Source organism: Dipodomys spectabilis, unplaced genomic scaffold (assembly GCF_019054845.1).
Source record: "Dipodomys spectabilis isolate Male_0828 unplaced genomic scaffold, ASM1905484v1 ptg000130l, whole genome shotgun sequence".
NCBI lineage: Eukaryota > Metazoa > Chordata > Mammalia > Rodentia > Heteromyidae > Dipodomys > Dipodomys spectabilis.
The window spans coordinates 3278957-3305357 of record NW_024870807.1 but is presented as its reverse complement, the minus strand read 5'-3'; the positions used below and the strand labels follow the sequence as shown (position 1 = coordinate 3305357).

The following is a 26401-nucleotide window of genomic DNA, read 5'->3' as shown; positions in this document are numbered from 1 at the left end:
GCAGCAATCTTTTAATCTATTTTGCCATGTTTGGCTCTAGGAAGAAAGGATAAAGATAACAGGTACCTGCTTACTTAGGCATTTACTAGACACTATATTAAACATTTATAGTTTCCTTTAAAAGTGCTTTGAGGAAAGGGCCAAAACTACAACCCTGGTTAAAAGAATATTACCTCTATTTAACCGATGAAGGCCTGGTGGGCACTGGCTAAGTTCTACTGCAAAGGATCATTGATCATACTATATTGCTCTCAATGCCTGCTATTAAACATACTCTTAGAACATGAGGTTTTTCTGCTGGAAACAGAATACTGGCTCCCCCCCAATAAAGTTCAAATTGAATATATCTAAATGATGCTTTTCCATTAATAAAATTTAAAAGCCTTTGTGGATTAGCATTAAGAATAGTTGTAAGTGATGTTTTCATGGATACACCATGAAGATGGCTGAAACACAGGCCAAAGTTTCTGCTTCTAAGACTGAATCACTATTTCCTGGCACTCTGCAAATGACAATTTTCTCCTGCTTTATTTACTAACAACAACAACAACACCCCAGCACTTCATTTTTTCCCCTCCTGAAACCTTAATTTTCTTAACATTTGGGAAGTGTTATTACTTAATCTGCCCCTTCCAGCCTGTAGCAACATAACAAGAATAAAAGACTCCCGTTTAATTTCTCTTAAATGGTTTCCTTCAGCACAGGATCTTGTCCTAGTTTGCCAATCCTTCCCTTCTCCTCTGTGGAGTAAACCAATGTCTTTCCTTTGTAATTCAAAGGTTACACTTTTGATTCCTTCATGAGTGGTTAAATCAATTTTAATATTTTAGCCTTTTGCTTCTGTGGTCCATTTTAAGGCCAAAGGCCTGACATAAATGTATGGAATACTGATAGGTTCCTGTGTTCCTTTGATTCCTCACAGATTAACAGTTAATTTCATCTCTTTTCTCTCAAGAGTTTTCATACAGCCTTCAGCTGGACTATTTCAGCCTCCTTACTGGTCCCACCTCTTCTATTTTGTGCTTCTGTAACCCCAACCCATTCTTCCATCCCAATCTCCAAATACAAGCTAGAGCCATCTGAAATTATCAGATTACTTCCACATTCAAAGTCCTTTTTTTTCCTACTGAATTTAGGACAAAATAGAAAACCCTTCACAAGCTTCCAACACTAGCACATACTATTTTTTCTTGTTTCTCAACAGAGACAGGACCTTCCACCATATCCCAGCCTTGAGCTCTTTAGTGAGGACCTGAGCTTCTAATGCAGTGCTTATCTAGTTACCCAGTCCTCAGCCCCTCTGCCTGGCTGTAGCCTTTTTCCTCCTCCTGACAACCTCCTACATCCAGCTAAACATACAAATAGGTCTGCCTTCTTCCTTAGAACTAACTATATTCTCAGTTGGGCGCCGATGGCTCACACCTGTAATTGTAGCTACTCAGGAGGCTCAGAGGTGAAGACTGCAGTTCAAAGTCAGACCAGGCAGAAAGGTCCCTGTGAGACTCTTATCATTAACCACTCAAAACCTGGAAGTAGAGCTGTGGCTTAAAGTGGTAGAGAGCTCACCTCGAGCATAAAAGAGCTCAGGGACAGCACCCAGGCTCCGACTTCAAGCCTCAGGACCAAAACCAAACCAAACCAAACCAACAAAAAAATAACTATATTATTTTTCTTCAGGGCACTAACAAATTATCACAGCAAAAACAAAAACAAAAAACCACCAACAACAAAAAACCACACTCCCCCTTCCCCACAAACTCCACAAACACAAGTACTGTACAACAGGCAGGGCCCAGGGTAGATTAGGAGCTCAGTGGGGACCTGGTCAATAAAGAAAGTAATCAAACTTCTTCAGTGTGTGTGTGTACACGGTGGTGGTGGTGAACCTAGGGCCTTAAGTATGCTGGGGAAGTGCTCTACCTCTGTGCCCTTTACTATTCTTACATGAGTCTCTCCTACTCTGAAGAGTAGGGACTTCAGCAGAAGGCAGCAATGAAAGCTATGAAACCTTAGTTAAAAAAGGCAACAGATGTTTTATTCTTCAATGCAAATTACTGTATTCACCACAAGCTAAAGAGAACATATATCTCTATAGATGTATATTTATATATATATATTTTTTTGGATTTATGGAAGACTAGAGACATGGAAAAAAAATCCAGCACCCCAACAAGTACAGCCAGGAAGGAAATCTCTGTAATGGACAGATTTAATGAACTACAAACAAGAAAGGGTGGGAAAGGAAGAAAAAATGTGCATTGAGTTTAAGACGCTATAAAACTCAGAAGACATATTTACTGTTCAAGTATAAACTCAGTAAGGACTTGGCGTAAATTGAAAGGCAGCTGCTGAGGTACACCATTATAAAGTAAGCTCTATGAATTTACAGTTCTACCTTCCAATTTTCTGGGAGAAAAAAAAAATCGAACTCTTGAAGGTCTTCACCAGAGACCCTGAGAGGGATAAACACTTTTGATGAAGACAGTCAACAATCCATGATTGAATTTACTATTCAAAACCATGTATTTATTTAAAACAACAGAAATAAGTGTTCTCAGACTGTCCTTTAGAGTTTTTGAGACTACTGGTTCAAGAGTTTCAAAGTGTATTACTTCCCAAAACAATACTGATTAAAAAAATTTTTAAACAAAAAAACCAAACAACAACAAAAAAACCTGATTTGAATGGTACCTTAAAAATACCCTAAATACCAAATTTTCTCCAGTCTAACATTACAGTTGATTTAAGAATTCCTCCTGCATTGGTAAAACATTTTTTTTCCTCATAAAATATGGGTACGGAGATTGGATAGAAACACCATGAATGTGAAAATACCACCAATTTTCTGCAGTTAAAAAAAACTAGAATGTTCTTTGGAATCACTGAAGTATAAAAAAATTTGTGTTTTTTTCTACAGTCTGCACCTTCCTTCAGGTTCTCCATGTTGCTTGGTGATGACCTGTGGAATTTTACTTTTACAGATTCAGGTCTGCCATGCAACATCCATGCCAAATGACCTGTACACCTGACAGGTGATGTTGACCCCAGAAACACTGTCACTCACGTCTCCAAAAGGACTCCTCCCCCAAATAAAAACTTCAGATTGTGACACAAAGCATCCCCTGTTAAACAATCAAATGAACCCAACATGGAGAGTTCTGGTGGTTTCAGCACTCAGAGGGCATTGTCACTTATTGATTTTCATGGAAGTACCACAGGCCTGGCTGCTGGCGTTCAGCTTTCCTTGGCCTTAAAAGGAATTCAGGGCTGGCAAGTTGGATTAGATTCTAAGAGAATTTTGTCTTTGAGAAACTACCATTTTTAGCATAAAATCTGGCCATGGCTATAAGTTTCAATGTGCGTACAACTGATTCGAGATGGATTTTTTTTCTTTTTCTTTTTGACATTGGCTGGAATTGAGTAGAAATGAGTCCATGACGCCTCTTCACATGTGTCATGAAATATGAGAAATCTGTCTGACTCTAGACACTATTTCTTTACGACACAATGGGCAGGTCTCCAGTTGCAAGGCACAATCCATGCACAGGTCACTGGGGAGAAAGACATAAAAGAAGTTAATGCTTCAAAAGGTCAGACTCTACCTGCCAACTAAATCTAAACTGTTAATAAGTTAGGTGAAAGGGTAATATTTATAGATGGCTTAAAAAATAAAATGAAGGGGCTGGGAAGGTGGCTCAGTGGTAGAGCGCTTGCCTTGCATGCCTGAGGCCCTGGGTTTGATTCCTCAGCACCACATAAGCAAAAAGATAAAAAGCCGGAAGTGGTGCTGTGGCTCAAGTGGTAGAGGGCTAGCCTTGAGATGAAGAGCTGAGGGACAGTGCCCAGGCCCAGAGTTCAGGCCCCACAACCGGACCCAAAAAAAAAAAAAATGAAGCCAGCTGCTAGTGGTTCATACCTGTAACCCTAACTACTCAGGAGGCTGAGATATGAGGACTGAAGTCTGAAGCCAGCCCAGGCAGGGAAGTTTGTTGAGACTATTAAAACGACTGCTGGAAGTAGAAATGTGGCCAATATGGTAGAGTGCTAGCCTTGAGTAAGAAAGCTAAGGACAGCACCTAGCTCTGAGTTCAAGCCCTAGAGAGTCTTGCTTGGATTCTTTCTTGCAGATGGGAAGGTTAATTGCTGTGCTGATCTTCTCAAATGTTAATTGCTGTGCTGACCTTTTCAAGTGTATTTTAAACTGGGATTTCCTTCTATCTATATTTGTGTTATAATATTCCATATGTCAAGAATGGGTATTGGCCAGGCACTGGTGGCTCATACCTGTAATCCTAGCTATTCAGGAGGCTGAGAGCTGAGGATCATAGTTTGAAGCTAGCCCAGGCAGAAAAGTCCATGAAACTCTTCTCTCCAATTAACCACCAGAAAACTGGAAGTGGTGCTGTGTCTGAAAGCTCAGGGACAGTGCCCAAGTCCCACAGCCGGGTTGGGGGGTGGGAAGGAATGGGTATTGACCAGGAAGTAGAAACATGTCTTCTTTGGGAGGGGGAAAAAGAGGACACACAAATGGAGGAAGGGTGAGCATATGCAGTCATTGTATTCTATGTACATTATGTAAAAATTGAACTCTATAACTTGAGGGCAGGGGTAGGAGGAGGAAAGTGAGGGAAAACAATGGAAGGGGAGACACTGATCAAGACTCATTGTACTTATAACCTGACTTACAGAATTGTAACCTCCTTGTATGACTACTTGGTATTAATAATTAAAAAGAATTGATATTGAGCTGGGCACTGGCAGCTAACACCTGTTGATCTTGCTACTCCAGAGGCTAAGACCTGGAGAATCTCAGTTCAAAGCCAGCCTAGGCAAAAAAGTCTGTCAATTAACCAGCGGAAAGACAGACTAGAATGTAGCTCAAGTGGTAGAGCCTTAGCTATAAACAAGAAAGCCCAGTGAGAGCTTAAGGCCCCAGAGTTCAAGCCATGGTACCCTCCCCTGGCAAAAATAGAATGGACAGTGAATTTTCTTGGTTGAAGCAATAACACCCTCTCAACAGCTATATTTGAGTAAATTATATTAGTAGATTTACATTTTGCCATTTTTGCATCCATTTGCTTTGCTTTTTTCTATTTGGTGGTGATGTAGAGGACCAAATCCCAGATTCTAATTCATGCTAGGACTAGGCTGTACTACTGAGCTACATCCCCAGCCTACCTGTGAATATTTCATTTACATTTTTTATATTTTTAGATTTATAATCACAAGCAAAAAAGTTTTCTTTTTTTTTGGGCTGGCCCAGGGGCTTGAACTCTGTGATATCCCTAAGCAAATTTTGCTTAAGGGTAGTGCTCTCTACCACTTGAGCCATAGCTCCATTTCTGACTTTTTCTGTCATTAATTGAAGAATCTCACAGATTTTTCTGCCTGGGCTGGGTTCAAACTATGATCCTCAGCTCTCAGATATCAGCCTCCTGAGTAGTTAGGATTATAGGCTTGAGCCACTGGTACCTGGCAGTTTTCTTTCTGTGTGTGTGTTTTCTTTATCAGTTTTTGATATGATTAACATGCAGTCTTTGTAAAAATAATATTGTGGGTTTCTATTTTTTATCTGTGGTCTATTGAAGTTTAGCTGGAATTTGACCTCTTCCCTGAAAATTATGAAGAATTCACCTGTGAAACCATCTGGGCTAGGTGCTTTGGAAGGGAAGCAAAGGCAATCTCTTCTGTAGTACTAGGAATGCTTAAATTTTCAGTTTATTCTAGTAGTCCAGTTCTAGTAATTCAGATTTCTTTTCTTTATTGTCAATCTTTAAAGATTGTTGCTAACTCAAGTTAGGCTAAATTTTCTTATCATTCCCTTAATTTCCTGTTTTGAATATGCCTATTATAGAAACTATGATCACGTTTAAGATAGGTGGTCCTGTTTTCACTTTATACAGTAGCACTTTTGAACAAGCCCTTATTGTATGCCAAATCATAGGGAAGGACCAGAGGGCTCTCAGATGAATACCAGGATCCTGTTGTTTAGGATCTTAACACTCTTACAGAAATAAAAATAGAAAAGAGTATCAATATCAGCATTCAAGAGGCTGAGGTATTCAAAGCTAGCCTGGGCTATAAGACCCTATCTTAAAAAAGTAAAAATCCAAAAAAAAAAAAAAAAAGGTACAAAGACAAAAAAAAAAAAAAGTAAAAATCCAACCTTTAAACTCTGTAAGGCCCCAATAACTAATACCTGCCTGCAAAGGCAATCATTTGGAAATTCTGGGCTTTGAAGAGAAACTGGTATAACTATGGGTGAAATGAAACAGCCAGATAGCAACCCATCTCAGAAGATAAGTATACAGAAGCTGAGTCAGGAGTCAGGCTGGCTCATTCATGGGGATGATGAACTAAGGTTTATATTCCAGGTTCTGGACTGCAGGAGATCAGGTGGCCTAAGCTTTGTGAATAGCATGAGAAAGACAACGTATGGGATGTGATGAATTACAAGCAGCTGGCTATAACACTAGCATGAGTGTTTTTCACTTAGACTGGCCAGGGAAGCTCTACACCTCTTCCTCTTTGTAATCTTGGTTGGGATGGCTTTCTTCGGGCCCAGATTATTTGCTGCTCTGGCCAATGCTTAGATACTATGTCATGAAAGATCTAAGCTGTCTGCTAAGTTCATCCCCTACAGCTGATTTTTTTTTTTTGTAGGTCGTGGGGCTTGAACTTGGCTTGGGTGCTGTCCCTGTGCTCTTCAGCTCAAGGTACTGCTCTACTGCTTGAGCCACAGCATCACTTCCAATTTTCTAGTAGTTTATTGGAGATAAGAGTCTCACGGACTTTCCTGCCTGGGCTAGCTTTGAACCGAGATCCTCAGATCTCAGCCTCATGAGTAGCTAGGATTACAGGCATGAGCCACTGGCACCCAGCTTACAGCTGAAATTTAAGATGGCAGGGAGGGTGTTAGCCTTCTCAACTGGCTTTGAACTGCCATCCTCAGATTTCAGCCTCCTGTGTAGCTAAGGTTACAGGTAAGAGCTACTGGTACCTGGCTGTAACCCACTTTTTTTTTTTCTTTCCCCTCCATAGCCTTTTTTCTATTTTAAAAATTAATTCATGCATTTAGGAAAAATTCTTCAGGGGCTGGGAAGGTGGCTCAGTGGTAGAGCACTTGCCTTGCATGTGTAAGGCCCTGGGTTCGATTCCTCAGCACCACATAGGCAAAAAGAAAGCCGGAAGTGGCGCTGTGGCTCAAGTGGTAGAGTGCTAGCCTTGAGCTGAAAAGCTGAGGGACAGTGCCCAGGCCCATAGTTCAGGCCCCACGACCGGACCAAAAAAAAAAAATTCTTCAGTGTGTAATCCACTTTTGATATAAAATTCCTGCTTAATGGCTAGGGAGTTGGCAGTACCCTAAAAGTGAGTCAAGAGAGGGGTAAAATGTTGCCTCTGCAATGTACAAACCTGTGTCCACATGGCTTCAGCTGTGTGTCTGCTACTTCATCACAACAAAGGGAGCAGCAGTTCTCACGGATGCTGACTTGTTTCAACAGAGCCAGACGCCTGTGCCTGCATAGACAAAGCAGTTTAAAATTCATTCTCCTAGCAGGAAAAGGGGTTTCTTGTTAATTGCGATGCATATAAAACACTTTGAGTAATGGCCTACCTATGAGAGATATACTAAGCCTTGCTTCTGCTTTGTTCAGTAAAGTTTTCAAACATAATACCTCATACTTTACTCTCAGGAGGCAGTGAAGGAGACTTGGACATTCTCATTTTACAGACAAATTAAAGTTCAAGGGAATGATTTACCCAAGATCACGGTTACTAAAGTCAGAAATCAAATTAAAATCCTTTGATTCTAAGTCTAGTGCTCTTTTTACTTTTTTTTTTTTTTTTTTGTTGGTCATGGGGCTTGAACTCTGGGCCTCGGTGCTGTTCCTTAGCTCTTCATCTCAAGGCAAGCGCTCTACCACTTGAGCCACAGTACCACTCCTGTTTTCTGGTGGTTTATTGGAGATAAGAGCCTCAAGGACTTTCTTGACCAGGCTGGCTTTGAACTGTGATCCTCAGATCTCAGCCTCCTTGGTAGCTAGGATGACATGCGTGAGCCACTAGCGCCCAGATTCTTTTTACTTTAAAAAAAATCTGAACTATATTGGTCTATTCACTTCATACAGAGATGTGTTTGTAAACATATTTTCAGAGTTCAGAGATGTTGAAATAATAAAATTCCATTGCAGAAAAACCCAAACTAGGGCCGGGAAGGTGGCTCAGTGGTAGAACGCTTGCCTTGCATGCATGAGGCCCTGGGTTCGATTCCTCAGCACCACATAAGCAAAAAGAAAAAAAGCCAGAAGTGGCGCTGTGGCTCAAGTGGTAGAGCACTAGCCTTGAGCTGAAGAGCTGAGGGACAGCACCCAGGCCCAGAGTTCAGGCCCCACGACCGGACTCGCCCCCTCCCCCCCCAAAAAAAAACCCGAAACTATTAAAAACCAGTTTTGTTTTTGTTTTTTTTTCCTAGGCAGGTCTCAGTATGTACTCTAGATCAGATTGGAACTCACTATGTAAACCAGGCTGGAGCAGAAAAAGCTCAGGGACAAAGCCCAGGCCCTGAATTCAAGCCCTAGGATTGGCACAAAAAGAAAAAAAACAACAAAAAAATGGGTATCAATCTAACTAAGGAAGAGAAAGACTTCTACAATGAAAAATACAAGACTGTGAAGAAAGGAATTAAAAAAGATATCATTAGATGGGAAGATATCCCATATCATGAATTGGCAGAATATTTGAAAATGGCTATATTGATAAAAGTAACATACAAATTCAATGGAATATCTACAAAAACCTCATTAGGGAGGTTGGGGGTGGGAGAAGAGGAACAGACGTTATGGGGATTAGTTGGATGGTGGGTGGGCTGGAGGGGAGAACAAAGGTGGTTAAATACTGTGGAAATAATTTGCAACTATGAAAATGAATCAACGAAACTGGTTGGGGATGCTATTTTTTAGAAGGAGGTGAGCAAGGAGTATGATAGAGGGGGTGACATTGGTTGGAATACAATATAAATGTGTGGAGCTATAGCAATGAAATCTCTTCTCATTTAACAAGCCAATTTGAAAAAAAAAAAAACTTTCTAGGTTCTTCAACACTAAATAACAGCAACGTTATTACCTACATATTTGGTCTTAATCAAATTCTAGAAATCCCTGTGAAACCACTTAGTACTTTAGGGAAACATGGGTCTTAATTATTTTCCCAATAATTTCATATTAATAACTGGTTCATATATATATATATATATATATATATATATATATATTTTCCTGATATGTTTCAGTTAATTTATATTTCCAAGAAAGTCAGCATGTTTAGTGAGGGTTTCAAAATTTCTTAATAAAAGTTGAAAAATGTCTCTCATAAATGGTTTATCCTAAGTATATAAGTATATGTAACAATCAGGAGACAGCCTTGGTACATTTCTCACCTTGGCAAAATTATTTTTTCTTCAGCTGTTAGGAAGGCATAGTCATTAAAAGTGCTGAATTTCATAGATGGAGGGTACTTGAATGGTTTTGCTCCAAAATTGAACTCACATTGTTGATATGACATGAAACTAGCTGCAGCGAAAAATCCAGATCTATAAATAAAAATGAATATGGGGTCAACAGAATTCATAAAGCCAAAGTAAATCCTCACATATATTGGTTTTCAGAGTCAAGGTGAACCAGTCACATGCTGGCAGAGAGAAAGGAGAACAGTTGCTATGTATTAAGCTAGATAAGCCTGTAAGCCCGAGAATACTACACCTTTATCTTTTATGTCAAATAGGTTTAGGTCTTACTATAGGCATTCCTAAATAAATAAAAAATCACTTTCTCATTATGATTGTTTACATAAAATAAAGTTTTTCTCCTGGAGAAAAGTATATTCCGTGCATCTACTTGAATTTCTGAGACAAGCTACTTACACAGTAGATGAAAAGACTTGCTTCTCAGGAGGCAGCTGGTTGCCATTTAAAAAGAAGATCATTTGCTTTTCATTCAAGTCTAACAGAAACCCGACTGTGTCTCCTAGCAGACAAAACAAAATGCTGTTAAGGATAGTGCTGTGTATTATCAAGATTTTTTTTTTTTTTTTTTGGTACATTGTGGGTCTGAACTCAGGGCCCAGATACTGTCCCTGAACTCTTTTGCTCAAGGCTATTGCTTTACCACTTTAAGCCATACCCAGATCCTTTTTTTTTGAGTGGTTAACTGGGGATAATGGTTAATTGGGGATAAGAGTCTCATTGAGGACTGTCTTGCCCAGGCTGGCTTTGAACTGTGATCCTTAGATCTCAGCCTCAGGATTACAGGTGTGAGCCACCATAACCAGCTAATAAACAACTTTTTTGTTGTTGTTGATTGTGAGGCTTGAACTCAGGGCCTGAGTGCTGTCCCTGAGTCTCTGTGCTTAAGGCAAGCGCTCTACCACTTGAGCTACAGTGCCACTTCCCAAGATTCTCTTATGTGCTTGAATGTCACTGTTCAACGTTAACCACAAACTCTACATGCTCATCCTTTTTTTTTTTTTTTCCCGCCAGTCCTGGGGCTTGAACTCAGGGCCTGAGCACTGTCCCTGAGCTTCTTTGCTCAAGGCTTGAGCCATAGCACCACTTCTGGTTTTTTCTGTTTATATGGTACTGAGGAATTGAACCCAGTGCTTCATGCATGCTAGGCAAGCACTCTACTATTAAGCCACATTCCCAGCCATGTTCATCCTTTTTTCTTTTGCAACTGATCTGACCTCCACATACCAGTGTTTTCATAAGCAATTAAGAAAACATACTGCCAGTTAAACTCTGACAATGTAGGATGCACAATTTCAAGGATGTTAAAATGTGGAAAAAACTGTGCGTTATGTGAGCAATGAAATATCGATGAAATCATGATTTATTTGCCTCTCTGGTAAGATGTGAAACTCCCTAGATAACATCTACCCAAAAATATGCTAAAGAGAAAAATGTTAAGGCCTAGGGTGAGAAATGCGCCATTATACCCAACTGATAAACTCATGATGGAGAATTCTGAATGAATACCTTCTTTCCAGCATGGGTGTGCATGAGGCTTACTTCTGGCATTGTACCAAATCAGCTGCCGGCAGCCATCATACGCACAGGAGTATTCATCATCCCCAATGCCATACCCTTCCTGGAGAGAGACAAGGCCCAGAGGATGAGCAAGGTTCTGCCTGCTCTGACCTGGGAAGAGAGTGTATCATATGTAACTATTAACCTGGTGGCCGGACTTTAAACTTTTTGGATAAAGGAAAAGCCTTATGGTTCCTAGTAAATAGATTACAGCTTTATATACTGTATTGCTAAGTATCTCCTTTGTTTTAGGCATTTTCACATTTTTATTTCTCACTAAGCACCATAAGGCTGGTGGCTTACACCAAGGTGGAAGAGGTAACACAGGCACAGAGAGGTCCATCAACTTCACCTACAGACATGTTACATGAGAAGCAGAGGCAGGTGTGGACTTAAAAGTCTTGATGCCAACATCACTACTCTTTCTACCTCACTGTGGCCAGGCAAACACTTTCCTGCAAGTAGATTAAAAATATTCAAATGCTTATAGATTTTGAGACAGGTTAAAATGGCCCCCCTTTTAGAGGTTCCACCAGCTAAAAGCTACTTTAAGAGTAGCCCAATTTGAGTGTCATACAAGTCCTTGATAATTTTTCTTTAATTACACATTGCCTTTCAATTATCTCCTAGAATTATCAACACAGATTTATAAATAGGACCCTAATGAATTACTTTCAGTGCTTACAAAAAATAAGAATGTTCTGATATTTTGCTTATTCTATGGCCTAAACAATGAAGCCAGCCCCTTGTGGAAATGTAAACCACCCCCTGTCTGTATAGTCAAAAGCATTCAGAAAAGCCAGAACAATGTCTACTTGAAACAAAGTTGTAAGTATGGGGAAAAAAATCAATAAAATCCTGTTTGGGAAAAGGCAGATTTCATCAGTTTATAATAGGGACTCAATTAGTACTTGGATTAGAGAAATGCATTTGTTTGTTTTTAAAGAACGAAATCATCACAATATGAAGGGTAAGAAAAGTTCCTGCAATGGTATTCACTGGACACTATGTTGAAAATGAACTATATATAACTGGTGGGTGGGGATGGGAGGGAAAAACTGGGAGAGAGCATTTCAAAAAGAAATGTACTCTTTCCCTGACTTCTGTACTGTGACCCCTCTGTACATCACCTTTATAATAAGAATAAAAAAATTAAAAAAAATATCTAAGAGTAAGAAAGGAATCCAGAACACCAGTGGAGAGAGTAATTGTCAAGTGCTGGGGGAATACCTAACTCAGTGGTTACAAGAGTAAATGATTTTGTATGTGGGGTTAAAAAGCAGAATATGAGACATCAGGGCTGCTCTTGGTCAAAAATACATGAGTAAACCTCACTAAGCAGTTTCACTTACTCAAGCAATGGTCATGGGCTTGATCTTTAAATAGAACTAAAAGTGCTACCGAGGCCCATAGTGTAATAGTTAGACTAAAGGCAGATTTATAAACTAATGATGTGATCTGAGTCTAACTTGCATCTTAAATACTAATATAACATTTACAGGTCAAGAGGGTTACTTACAGAGTATTTTATTTTCTTTATCGAATCAATAAACAGAAACTGGAAATAAAAAGATAAATTAAGAAAAAAAAGAAACGCTCAACTTGAATCAAACATCTGCAACTATATGGCAGAAATCAGTCTCACTCAGCAGATGGAATGATTCAGCTTCACTGGCCACTAAAAACTATGTGTATAGAGGAAGCAAAGGAAGGGGTGATATTGTCCAAAAAAGAAATGTAATAATCACCTGACTCATGAAATGGTAACCCCTCTGTACAAGACCTTAATAATATCAAATTATATTAAAAATAAGTCCAGGGGCTGGGAAGGTGGTTCAGTGGTAGAGCGCTTGTCTTGCATGCATGAGGCCCTGGGTTTGATTCCTCAGTACCACATAAGCAAAAAGAAAAAAGTCGGAAGTGGCGCTGTGGCTCAAGTGGTAGAGTGCCAGCCTTGAGCTGAAGAGCTGAGGGACAGCACCCAGGCCCAGAGTTCAGGCCCCATGACCGCCCCCCCCCCCCAAAAAAAAAAAGTCCAAAAGATAAAACTCTATTATGTGTAACATTCATTGTCAGATGCCCTATGCCTAGAATTGTGCCTAGATTTCATATAGAAGCTGCCTTCATAGAAGAATCCATACTTGCTCTAGCTCTAGGATAACTTTTCAGTGCCAAATGTCTCACATTCTCCTCATGTTTGGGGGTTCGAAGAGGGTTTTGTGGGGAGGGAGGTTTTTTTTTTTCTTTTTCTTTTTTTGGTTGTGGGGCTTGAACTCTGGGCCTGGGCCCTGTTCCTGAGCTGTTCAGCTCAAGGATAGTGCTCTACCACTTGAGCCACAGCACCACTTCTAGTTTTCTGGTGGGTATTTGGAGATAAGAGTTTCATGGACTTTCCTGTCTAGGCAGGCTGTGAACTGCAATCCTTAGATCTCAGCCTCCTTGGTAGCTAGGATTATAGGCAAGAGCCACTGGTGTCCAGGCTGGGTGGGAATTTTTGAGACAGGGTTTCACAACGTAGCCAAGGCTGTCCTCAGGCTTGTGATCCTCCTGCCTCAGGGTCCTGTATGCTGGATGATAGGTATGTGCCACCAAGCTTGGAGGATTCTCCCCATATTTTGAGTACAAAGTAAATGACTGCTATAGACCTTGAATGGAACTGAATTCTAGTCCTATTTTCTTGTCTCAGTTTTCTCATCCGTAAAATGGAAATTGTAATATTGCACATGAGTATCAGTATGAATTCAGCATAAGATTTTTTTTTTTTTTGGTGCTGGTACTGGGGTGGGGCTGAACTCAGGGCCTCTCATGCTCTTGTTTAGCATTTTATTCAAGGCTAGCTCTCCACCATTCAAGCTACAATTCTAATTTGCAGCTTTTTGCTAGTTAATTTGAGAAAAGAGTCTCTTGGTCTGCTGCTTGGGTTTGCTTCACATCTCAAACCTCAGATCCCAACCTCCTGAACAGCTATGATTACAGGCATGAGCATCAGCTTCTGGAAATATGCATTTTTTAAAACTTAAAAAAATGGTCTTTTGGGCTGGGAAGGTGGCTCAGTGGTAGAGTGCTTGCCTCATATGCATGAGGCCCTGGGTTCAATTCCTCAGCATCACATAAGCAGAAAAAGCCGGAAGTGGCACTGTGGCTTAAGTGGTAGAGAGCTAGCCTTGAGCTGAAGAGCTGAAGGACGTGTTCAGGCCCAGAGTTCAGGTCCCACAACCGATCGCCCCCCCTCAAAAAAAAAAGGCCTTTTAAAAGGGGTAACAATGATCAACAAGTAATGCACTCATTGCCTTACTCATGTAAGTAACTGTAATCCCTCTGTATAGCATCTTTATAATAAAATTTTTAAAAATGACCTTTTAAAAGTCTTAAAAAATAAATCACCTCTAGGGACTTTATTTGGAGTAGGCAGTCAGTATAATTGGTAAACTAGTGCTGATGTTAGAAAACAGACACTGGAATTTTTCTTCAGACCCAGTTTCTTTTGACCCTTTGGAGGCTCAAAAAGGCCCAGACTTTCAAATGTCAATGTATGGCCTAGAAAGAGGGAGGGGAGCACTTTTGATGGGAAGTCTCAGCAGAAGAAATGGAAGACTGTGCTTTACTTTTCTACTTTTACCAGAGTTCAGACTTCACTTGTACATTAACCCTTTTATTCCAACATTTTTCTTTGTCTAGGAATTTCAGTAAAATGCCATGAACAATTTCAAGGCATAATAAAGGGCCCTTAAATATATTAATATTTATTATGTACAATATATTTATATATATATTCCCCTACCCTCCCACCCGCCCCAGTACTGGGGCTTGAACTCAGGGCCTGAGTGTCATCCTTGAGCTTCTTTGCTCAGTGTTAGTGCTCTACTACTTGAGTCACAGTGCCATTTCCAGCTTTTTCTGAGTAGTTTACTTGAGATAGAAGTTTCAAGGACTTTTCTGCTATGGCTGGCTTCGAACCATGATCCTCAGCTCTCAGCCTCCTGAGTAGCTAGGATTAAGGTGTGATGCCCAGCTTTAAAATATATTCTTATGGCTGGCAAGTTTAGAATGCTCTTATTGGATCACTTCTACAGCCAATCTCAGGATCTTACATACGGACTGGAGTATTATTTAGATTAATAAAACAATCAGGGTCTTTTCCTATCTCAAGGGATGAAAGTCATATGAATGCAAAATACTTAGTAGAAACTGATTTAATTTTAAGTAGCTTACAATTTGGCCAAAAGAATAGTCAGTTGGGCTGGGCTTTGGAAGACTATAACTTGGCCAAAAAAAACATGTATCTGCAGGATAGGGAGGAACTCTAGTGCTCTCCGGTTTAGTAGTAGCCTAGGACTGTGTAGTCTAATGGATTTATTAATCTTCCCTTTTGTATCATTGCTTTCTGTAAGAAAAGGTAAGCACTAAATTTTGACCATAAATGCATCTACGATTTATAAAGTAAAAGTCAAGTGAGAAAATTCAAGTCAACACTTAGTATTGTATGAAAGGAAGAGAATTCCTTCAAGATTTCTCAAAGGAATTCCTACAAGATTCTCAAAGGTTAATCTCATTGTAAAAAGTCATCCTGACTCAATATAAAAACTAAGCCAAAAATATGGTTGGTTGGGGCCATAACACAGCCTACAAAGATAAAGGCCCACCCAACCCCTAGTTGGACAATTAGATGAACTTTAAAACTCAAGGGAAAAACCCACAAAACAAAAACCACAGAAGAAAAAAATGGCAGAGGGGCAATTTCGCTTGTGTTTTCCCATTTTTCAATCACTTTAGCAAACCACTGTTAGGAATCGGGCACTAGATAGTTACTGAGCAAACTTGTTCAAAAAGTGTGTGGCCCTCTTCTGCCCATCCACCAGAACTGCTGAGCAGAACTGCTGTTGCTTCCTCTGCATGGCTCCATGGTACTCACATGATTGAGAAATTTGCTGTCTCTAGTGGCCCAGCCAATCTGCATGACACCAGAGGTGACCACAGTTACTTCATAGTACCATACTCCAGCATCTACACAAAACGTGCAGCGCACACTTTCAAAAGAGGAGGCATCACAGCGAGCCTGGAAAAATAAAAAAGTACAATAATCTACCATTAGTGCCTGGAAACCACCAAGTAAGTGAGACTGGCAGAGCTGAGTGTAATTTTCCTTGTTAAACTCTAGCCCATCCTCAGTGACAAAAAGTATAAAAGCAAATGAAACACACTGTACATATTTCCTAGTTTAACTTCCAGGGAGATCTCATAAGATTGGCACTAATCTTACAAGACCTTGAAGATGGCTGCAATAAGAAAGGCTTTTGGCTTCATTTTTCAGTACTTAAAAAGCTTTGCTTTCAGACTAAAACCTTTTACAAGTGCATAAATCTTCACCTGGCAAGGGGAGAGAAAGGCATAAAACAGGGTACTGAAGTATAACCTAAGAAAGAAAATAACACAAAAGATTGGGCAATATATAGAAGAACTGTAGCCATCATCCATCTAATTCTTTGCTTCTGACATGCCTAGATGACTGGCACCTTCTTGTACATAAGCAACCTTAACACTAACCTTCACACCAACATGGGTAGCATTCGCTACACAAGGAGAAAAGAAAGCTAGGCCCTCTGACAACTGGCTGTAGGGTTATTTAAAAAGAAGGGGCTTCTGTTTGAAACAGCAGTCTTTGGACCTTTGGTTGAGCAATGGCCAAGATGAAAAGCAGAAACTTGAACCAGTCAGGCAGTATGACAATGCCTATAGCAGGGTAGCAGCATGTGTGACATTACAGAGTAGATGAGCCAGGAGCTGGTGGCTCACGCTTGTAATCCTAGCTATTCAGGAGGTTGAAATCTAAGGATCGTGGTTAGAAGCCAGCCTGTGCAGGTAAGTCCATGAGACTCTTATTTCCAATGAACTTCCAAAAAAGCCAGAAGTGGAGCTATGGCTCAAGTGGTAGAGTGCTATCATTTGAGCATAAAAGCTCAGGGACAATGCCCAGGCCTTGAGTTCAAGCCCCCAAAAGACAAAAACCCCAAAACCAGATTAGATAATGCTCTATAATAACACTAGCTCATATCTTCTGCTCTTAACTACCCTCCAGCTAGAAAATAAACTTCCACCTGTTCTGCAACCCATTTTGCTTTTGTTCAGAAGTAGGGCATGAAAATGGGAACAAAATGATTTTATTCCCTGGAGTCCCTCTGTGAGAACTTTACCTCCAAGCCATGAGGTGAGATCTTCAGGTACTCGCTGACATCATTGCTATTCAGCATGGCCCTAATGCTACTCAAATCCACTTTCTCATAAGTCAGTTGTCTACCTTCTTTTAAAACTGCAAAAGAAAAAAAGTGGTCATGTTTCCTAGACAGGCTGCTATGGGAAGAAAACGAAAGCTACTGTCAACTGCCACCTCCATCTACCACTAGTATCAAGGAGCAGAGAGAATCAGTGGTGAGCTTAGCGCCTTATATGTGCTGCTACACTATCACATGAAGGCGACAAGCAATTCCAGGTAAGGAAGCCCTGGGGAAGCTCATGCTTTCATTCCTTGTATCTATTATTTTGCATAAAACAACATTCACATTGCACTATTTCAGAAGTCTTAACCGTCTTAATTATCACTATACTGAACTCACAATGATGAGGCAGAGGAGGGAAGTTTCACATCCAACAGTGCATTAGCCCAGTGCTAGCAGTGAGGAGTGAAGAACAACTGTTACAGTGTAAGACATGACTAGGGTTTAAAGTACAAAGCTGAGAGGGGGGAGGGAAGTAAAACGAACAAAGTCCAAGTGCAAGGAACAGGTCCAGAGGCAGAAGTCACTGGGGTTTGCTTTCAAGGAGGTGAGGAGACAGTATGCATTGGAGAGTTGGTTACTTAGAGCCGTATGACTAATGAACCTCACTGCAGTAGGAAATGAGAAAATAAGGTTTAACATTCCTGTAATTCTTATCTGAAGGGTCTCTTATAAAGGGCTCACATCCACTACTATGAAAGAAAGGCCAGTGAACCTATCAAAGAAATAGATTTAGAAATAAAAGCACATTTTAATGAAGGACAACTTCTACTTACAGAGATTGTCTAAACTCCACTGGGCACAGAAGCCAACTTGACGTTTCAGATAATCAGGTTCATAAGCCCAGGACTCTAATGTGACAAGCCGGTCGCTAATACTGGATTCGGAGATAGTCAATTTATTTTCACCTGTTGAGAAAGATGCAATTGTTGAATTACCCATAAAAGAGTGGAATGATTTGCTGGGTGAATTAGTGGCAATAGGAAGTGATGAAAACCAATTGGAAAAGTAGAAGCCATAATGGACTTCTACTAAAGCTTCCAGGGATGACACAGCCAAAAAGCCCTGAGTACATTCTGGCGATCTCTCCTCTCTAAATGCTTAGTGACTTAGGTGGGAAAAACCCTTGCCTTTGTCCCTGTTGCACTTCACTGGCATTGAAGTGTCTATCCAGGCAAAAACAGCGTGTACCACAACTGCTAGGATGTAAAGCGTACGCTCATTCAATAACTCAGAAAAGTAAGATTTTTACATCATAGAAGGTCGTTAATGCAGAGAAGTCACTATACCTACTTGTCTGTGCAAACTTTTCCAGTGCGATAAGTGCAAAAAGCATGACAGTGGGGTGGGACTGTAACTTCTGAAAGACAACACAAGACAGAAACAAGTTATTTCCAGGCAGAGGCAGCAAGTTATCAGTTCCTTCTTCTTGCTCAATATGTGGTAGATATATGTGTATATATATATATATATATATATATATATATATATATACACACACACACACACACATATATTTTAGCAGTCAGAAAAACTTCACTCATTCAAGTCCTTTATTGTCCATTTGGCTAATAGTGTTTGTAATGAAGAACTATGATAAGAATCTCGTAATCTATTTTTTTTCAAGTCACTGGGGTTATCTATAAATATGAAAATTTCAACTGTATGTATCATTAAGTATATTATATCATTTTACCTAGCAAAATTTGTATTAGGGCTTTGTTAAATAAAATTATTTTTTATTATCATATTCTTTAAAAGCAAGTGATCTTTTATTCAGAATAAGAACACCAGGTTCCAGAACTACAAATAATGAAATTAACAACTGTTTTTAACCTGGTCTCTGAAAGGATTCCTACAAATGCTGCTAACAGAGGAGAGAGCAACAAGTGTGCTGTTCATACATGTGAGTCCATATCCTGTAAGCTTGCACTTAAAGAAAGGTCTACCTGTTTTCTTGTTTTTATTTTTGTTTTTTGCTGGTCCTGGATCTTGAACTCAGGGTCTGGGCTCTGTCCCTGAGCCTCTCTATGGTCAAGGTTTGAGCTCTACCACTTGAGCCACAGCACCATTTCTGGCTTTTTCTGTTTATGTGGTACTGAGGGATCAAACCCAGGGCTTCATGCATGCTAGGCCAGCACTCGACCACTAAAGCTACATTCCCAGCCCATAGTCTACCTGTTTAACATCCTATCTTCTTATAGCCATCCTTCCCCACAGCTGTGCTGTGAGCCTCCAAAGTGCTCTAGAACACCAGAGAATGCCCATTTATTTTTCCAGTGCCCACCTCAGCAGGGAAAAGCTCATATAGCCACCATCCTGCTCTGCCACAAAGCTACGCCATTCTTGTCTTCCTGTCTCTGGGCTTCTACTTGTGGGCCAAGAACTCATTGTGTCTTCTGGGAAGAATCAAGTCCTAACTTTATGGCATGGCCCAGCTGAGGCTCATCTTCATTGAGATGTGTGTCTCACCCTTCATATGCCATCCGCCTTATTTTCTTGAATTTTTATGGCACTTAAGAAGAAGTTTGTCCTTGATCACATCCTGTCTTAAGATGGAGGCTCTGTTGTCTGAGCAGTTCTGTCCATTAACTTACTAGGAAAACTCCTTGAAGGGAAAACCATGAGTTGCCACTCCTGTTTCTTCAGTGTTTACTCAAAGCAGCAGTGTAAGGGTACTCTTAAGCAATATCATGTAGGCACTAACAAATAAGGTCTTTAACACTGGAGTTTTGAAAAAGGCCAAAATTTACTGTGAAAGTAACTAAATCTATCTATCTATCTATCTATCTATCTATCTATCTATCTATCTATCCATATATCTATATATATCTATATATATACACACATACACCACTCTGTATAACTACTTAAAGATAATTTTGAAAAATGAGAAAAAAATATAGACCAGTCAAGACTAAAGTTCATCATGATGAGGAATCTGAAGGCATACACAGCCTCACTAAACAACAAGCTTCACAAACGATATACAAAATACTCAGAAAATAGAAGCTTTAAGAACAGTAATAGAGAGGGAAAGGGGACAGGCCTAGAGATTTATATATACTAGGATCCTGGCCTGATGTTGGAATGCCACACAGTTTTGTTCCCATTGAAGAAGTCCCTATTACCACATCGGAGACTATACAGACACACAAGTTAATAATGGCAGCTATCTTATGGCTAAATTTAAAACCAACCCAGGTGCTGTGGCTCATGCCTGTAATCCTAGCTACTTAGGAGGCTAAGATCTGAGGATTATGGTTCCAAGCCAATATTGGCAGAAAAGTCATGAGATTCTTATCTTCAATTAACCACCCAAAAACCAGAAGCAGAGCTGTCGCTCAAGTGGCAGGCTGCTAGTGTTGAGCACAAATAGACTCAGGGACAGTGCTCAGACCCTGGATTCAAGCCCCACAACCGACTAAAAATAACTAATTTAAAACCTAACAAATTCAGATATTTTTGCTTATAATAATTTGCATCCCAGTTTTGGTTGTTATTATTGTTGTTAAAGATAAAGGAGCCAGGTACAGGTGGCTTATACCTAGCTACTCAGGAGCTATTCACAGGAAAGTCTGCGAAACTCTTATTTCCAATTAACCACCAGAAAGCTGAAAGTGGAGCTGTGGCTCAAAGTGGTAGAGCGCTAGCCTTGAGCAAAAAAGCTCAAGGACAGTGCCCAGGTCCTGAGGAGTTCAAGCCTTATGGCTGATGAGAGAAAAAAAAAAAAAAAGGATGTGGGCTGGGATATAGTCCAAGGTAAAGTCCTTGCCTGGAGCACATAAGGCCCTTGGGTTCAATCCTCAATACCATAAAACAACAACCACCACCACCCTAAAAACAAAAACAAAAACAAAAACAAAAAAAAAAACCAGGACAGAGTAAGTAAACAAATAAAATATAGACCTGATTCTACTTTCTGTGCCAAGAACTATACTGGGAAATTGAGAAAAACAAACAATTCTACATGACTAAGAATAACTAGCCACTTACCAGACACTGCAGCAAATATTCCAGTATTCCTGGGCTAAGTAAACCTATACTTGCAGGACCTAGACAAATACAAGAGACACTGGATATAATTAAGAGTACCATGTTATTTTTAATTGATAACTAATGACAAATTGCTAGTAGAACTCTGAATGCTTTACAAAGTGCTCCATGCATATTCTCTTCCTCAAGCCTCCTATTCTTATTCTTCTTCCTTTTTTTTTTTGGTTGGTGGTGGGGCTTGAATTCTGGGCCTTGGCTCTGTCCCTGAGCTCTTCAGCTTAAGGAGAGTGCTCTACCAATTGAGCCACAGCACCACTTCTGGTTTTCTGGTGGTTAATTGGAGATGAGTCTCATGGACTTTCCTGCTGGGGCTGGCTTTGAACCAGCCTCTTAAGTAGCTATGATTACAGGTGTGAGCCACTGGCACCTGGCTGAGCCTCCTATTCTATGTGTGGTTATAGTTACCATGTTCATGGCACAGCTGAACAACTGAGCCAGAGTGCAGAGATCAACCCAAAGGCACTGAGGCCCATGCCAGAGTAGAAACTAGCACCCATGTTCTGATTTCTAATCACTCTGCCAGTGTACTTGAAGGAATTAGCTGAGCTATTTATGTGAAGCTTTTGTTGTTAAAATTTCTAAAATGAGTAACATTCATAGATAAGTCAAATAACTCTGTCTCAGGAACTGTTCCAATTTAAAGTCCTTTCTGTTAGGCATCGGTGGCTCATACCTGCAACCCTAGCTACTTAAGAGGAGTAGCTAGGATTTGAGGAACATGGTTCAAAGCCAGCCTAGACAGGAGAATCCATGAGACTCTTATCTCCAGTTACAAAAAGCTAGAAGTAGATTTGTGGCTCAAGTGGTAGAGTGCTAGCTTTGAGCACAAAAGCTCAGGGACAATGCCTGGGTACAGAGTTTAAGTTCCAGGAATGGCAAAATAAAAACAATAAAAATAATATAAAGTCTTTTTCTTTTCCCCTGTTGTCTGGTAAGTGTTCATTATCTAGGTACATTTTATACAATGTATGTCACATGTTATTATATCCATGTGTAATTGTTGTTACACTGAATTTAGCTTTTATCTCATCATCATCATTACTATCAGTTAGGGTTTTGTTTTTTTGGTTTTTTTTGACAGAGTGTCTTACTATGTAGCCCAAGCTGATCCTCTTGCCTCTACCTCCCAGGTCCTGGAATTACAGACCCTTATCATTACACCAAGCTTTCCTTTAATTTTAAAGAAAGTAAATACAATTTTTACCTTTTAAATTCCTCTGAAAAGTAACAAAATTAAATTAGATCACATTTAATTCTGTATCCTTTCATTATTTTCCTTATTAGTCCTTTCCTTCCTTCTTTTTTCACCAGTAGGTTTGATGACAAGTTCACACTTCAGGTTTCCCCTCAATGTCAGACTAAGGGTCTTTCTCCACAGCATTTCCTAGACTTACCTGCTAGTTTTTCGGCCAAGCAGCCTAGGACTGCAGATGTGTTCCTATGTTTGGCAGGATGGCCTGAGTCCTGGCAAGCTACTTCTCCATTTAAATTAAGAATTTCAGTCAATTTCTGGAGTGCATCCTAAAAACAAAAATGTACAAGTATTTTCCTAAGAGAATTCTTTGAGGACAAAGTTAAAGCCAGATATTAAATAAGCTCAGATTGTACATAATAACCCTAATATCCTTATTCATGAGAAATATTATTTGATCAGCCTGAAAGTTTTCTCATACAAGCTGCTAGATTCCATTTCATTCCAAATACATGATACTTAATCTTGAATCATTATGCTAACTAAACCCACTCAAATATGCTTAATAGTATTAGGCCCTAGTAATACTCAAGTAAAAAGTTACTTTTTAAAGTTTTACCAAGTTAGAACAAATCCCACCAGAGTTTTTGCTTGTACTGGTGCTTGAACTCTGGGTCTTTGAGCTCTTGCTTAGCTTTTTCCAATTAAGGTTAGTGCTCTACCACTTGGGCCACATCTCTACTTCCAGCACTTTGATGGTTATTTGGAGATAAGAGTCGCTTAAGATTTGCCTAGCAGGCTGATTTCAAACCAAGATACTCAGATCTCAATCCCCTGAGTAACTGGGATTACAGGCATGACCACTGGTGCCCAACCACTATAGTTTTTGAGGTAAATTAAAATGGAAACAGCTTATAAGCTTAGGTATAAATATTAATCAAACATCAATGACTAGTTTAAAGACTTCCATTCTATCCATAACACTTTTACTGCACAGGACCCGAATGTCTGAGGCTTAAGCAGACAAATGAAAGATACTAGAATTAAAAAAAAAAAATAGGTAAAACATATGATTTTTGTTCTAAGGTAGGAATAATCACTATAAAATCTGTAATGTTTGAGGAAGACTCTGAAGTGCTTTTTGCATAAGACTATTCTGTTTTATTTTATTTTATTTTTTGTCGGTCGTGGGGCTTGAACTCTGGGCCTGGGCACTGTCCCTCAGCTCTTCAGCTCAAGGCGAGTGCTCTACCACTTGAGCTACAGCGCCACTTCCGGTTTTCTGGTGGTTTATTGGAGATAGGAGTCTCACGGTCTCTCCTGCCCAGGCTGGCTTTGAACCGCGATCCTCAGATCTCAGCCTCCTGAGTAGCTAGGATTACAGGCATGAGCCACCAGCGCCTGGCTGACTATTCTGTTTTAATAGAAAGCCTTTGTCCTTTGTTCTGAGGAAATTGGTTAGAAAAAGATAAGAAAATCAGCTTAGTAACTGAACATTCTCTTCTAGTTTCCAGATTGTCACTGTAGATAGAAATACTTTTACTTTTAACAGTTGGAAAACATTAAACTAAAACCTTAATAGTATACTATTATAGACTAGGTAGCACATCATTAGTAATAAAACTTTTCAACATGAAATCATTAGTGAATAAAACATCTCAAACATATATAATGTATTATATCAATTTTTTATGGTTATTCATCCTGTGAAAAGATGACAGCATTATACAAGATCAGTATTTACTTACTTTAGTGGGCAATGGACATTCATCTAGTAACAATGTTATAACAGCTGGTCCCAATGGATCTTCTAATGGTATTACTCTAATTAAAGATTGGACAACGTCCAACCATCCTTCATCTAAAGGCAAACCAAGAAGATTATGTAATGGACTACCTTGAAAAAGTGAAAATATGCAAATAAAAGTCACATAAGGGGGCTTCATGTTAGCATGAATTTGGCCTTTACTGTATAACTTTTTTGGCGGGGGGGTCAGTCCTGGGGCTTGAACTTTGGGCCTGGGTGCTGTCCCTGAGTTCTTCAGCTCAAGTCTAGTGCTCTACCACTTGAGCCATGGTGCCACTTTGGTTTTCTGGTGGTTAATTGGAGATAAGAGTCTCATGGACTTTCCTGTCCAGACTGGCTTCAAACCATGATCCTCAGATTGCAGCCTCCTGTGTAGCTAGGATTACAGGCATGAGCCACTGGCAGCCAGCCACACTGTGTAACTTTTAAAAAGCTAATTAATACCTTTCATGGACATAATCACCTATTGTTAACTGTTAAAAATCTAGTTTCATGTGTCTATAAATTCAGTTACATTTTTTTTTTTTTTTTTTGGTCCGGTCGTGGGGTCTGAACTCTGGGCCTGGGCACTGTCCCTCAGCTCTTCACCTCAAGGCTAGCACTCTACCACTTGAGCCACAGCGCCACTTCTGCTTTTTTTCTTCTTGCTTATGTGGTGCTGAGGAATCGAACCCAGGGCCTCATGCATGCAAGGCAAGCGCTCTATCACTGAGCCACCTTCCCAGCCTCCAGTTACATTTTTTTTAATGTTGGTTCTGAGACTTGAACTAATGGACTGGGTACTTTCTCTGAGCTTTTTTGCTCAAGACTACCACTTCAGCTATACCTCCATTCCAGCTTTTTGATGGTTAATTGCAGACAAGAATCTCATGGAGGTTCCTGTCTGGGCTGGATGAACACTGATATTCAGACGTCAGCCTCCTGGGTAGCTAGAATTACAGTCATGAATCACTGATGTCTGGTTCAGGGACATTTTTTTTTTTTTTTCAAATTCTCATTATTTATTTTTTTTTAATCTATTTTTTTTAATTTTTTTTTTTTTGTGAACATACTGTACAGAGGGGTTACAATTACATGGGCAGGATATCAGGGACATTTTTATATGGAGAAAATTTAAGCTATAGTTTTTGGTTTTCAAATCCTGATTTAATAGTAAGAGAGCTGGATACCAGCTGGATATTCAGGAGACTGATATTAGGAGGATCAGTATGAAGCCAGCCCAGAGACTTCATATTCAAATGACCAGGAAAAAGCTGGTCTGGAGGTACGGCTCAAATAGTAAAGTGCTAGCTGAGAAAGCAACCAAGCAAGACAATAAGGGTGTGAGCTCAAACTTTGGTACCAGCAAAAAACAAACACTTTCCATCATGTAGGACTTATTTGGGAAAAGTAAATATTACTAGCAGTTGGCTCTATTTTTTAAATTACACTTAGGAAATAAGTAAATATTACTAGCAGTTGGCTCTATTTTTTAAATTACACTTAGGAAATTGAGGAATAAAGTTTATCTTCCCATTCTAGAAGTTATGACCAAAGATTTATCAATGCCAAAAAGACTTTCTTTTCTTTCATAATGTCAAATAAGATAAAATAACCACAGAGAAATGCAACTGATATAATATATGGTGCCTATTACACTTTTACTGGGAAATCTCCATACTCCAGGGCATTTTCCTGTGAACATTTAAACATTTTTTATTTTACGAAAGTGGCTATATTTCTTTATTATTAATTAAAATCAGATCATATTGAAAACAAAAATTACCTGTTTCTGCCATTTCATGTAATGTAATCATTGAATAGGGAGGTTCCTGATCACTGGAAAATAAACATTTGAGGAATTAAAGAAGGCAATAAGGTGAAATTCCAAATGCAAATTCTAACTGGAACTGTGGGATGGGAAAGAAAGAAGAAATGACCATGAGCAAATGTAGAGAAAGCAATAGAAGAATGAAGCGGAGCTGGAGGCTCTAAGGACAAATGTATACTATATC

General features: G+C 39.7%; 1 protein-coding gene across 6 annotated transcripts in view; it reads right to left on the bottom strand.

The window, feature by feature from the left end:
* Nucleotides 1-3391: 3391 nt before the first annotated feature.
* Nucleotides 3392-26401, bottom strand: part of Rspry1 (ring finger and SPRY domain containing 1) — a 46518-nt gene continuing 23508 nt past the window's right edge. For all 6 annotated transcript variants that reach the window (XM_042689913.1, XM_042689910.1, XM_042689909.1 and 3 more), the window contains 13 exons: nucleotides 26173-26225; nucleotides 24349-24461; nucleotides 22803-22929; nucleotides 21349-21407; nucleotides 18646-18712; nucleotides 18129-18260; nucleotides 17272-17387; nucleotides 15993-16136; nucleotides 11030-11141; nucleotides 9920-10022; nucleotides 9437-9589; nucleotides 7414-7518; nucleotides 3392-3551 (listed from right to left, as the gene is read on the bottom strand). In XM_042689913.1, coding sequence (XP_042545847.1) covers nucleotides 3455-3551; nucleotides 7414-7518; nucleotides 9437-9589; nucleotides 9920-10022; nucleotides 11030-11141; nucleotides 15993-16136; nucleotides 17272-17387; nucleotides 18129-18260; nucleotides 18646-18712; nucleotides 21349-21407; nucleotides 22803-22929; nucleotides 24349-24461; nucleotides 26173-26225 — 1381 coding nt within the window. In that variant the 3' untranslated portion in view covers nucleotides 3392-3454. The remainder of the gene's footprint in view (nucleotides 3552-7413; nucleotides 7519-9436; nucleotides 9590-9919; nucleotides 10023-11029; nucleotides 11142-15992; nucleotides 16137-17271; nucleotides 17388-18128; nucleotides 18261-18645; nucleotides 18713-21348; nucleotides 21408-22802; nucleotides 22930-24348; nucleotides 24462-26172; nucleotides 26226-26401) is intronic.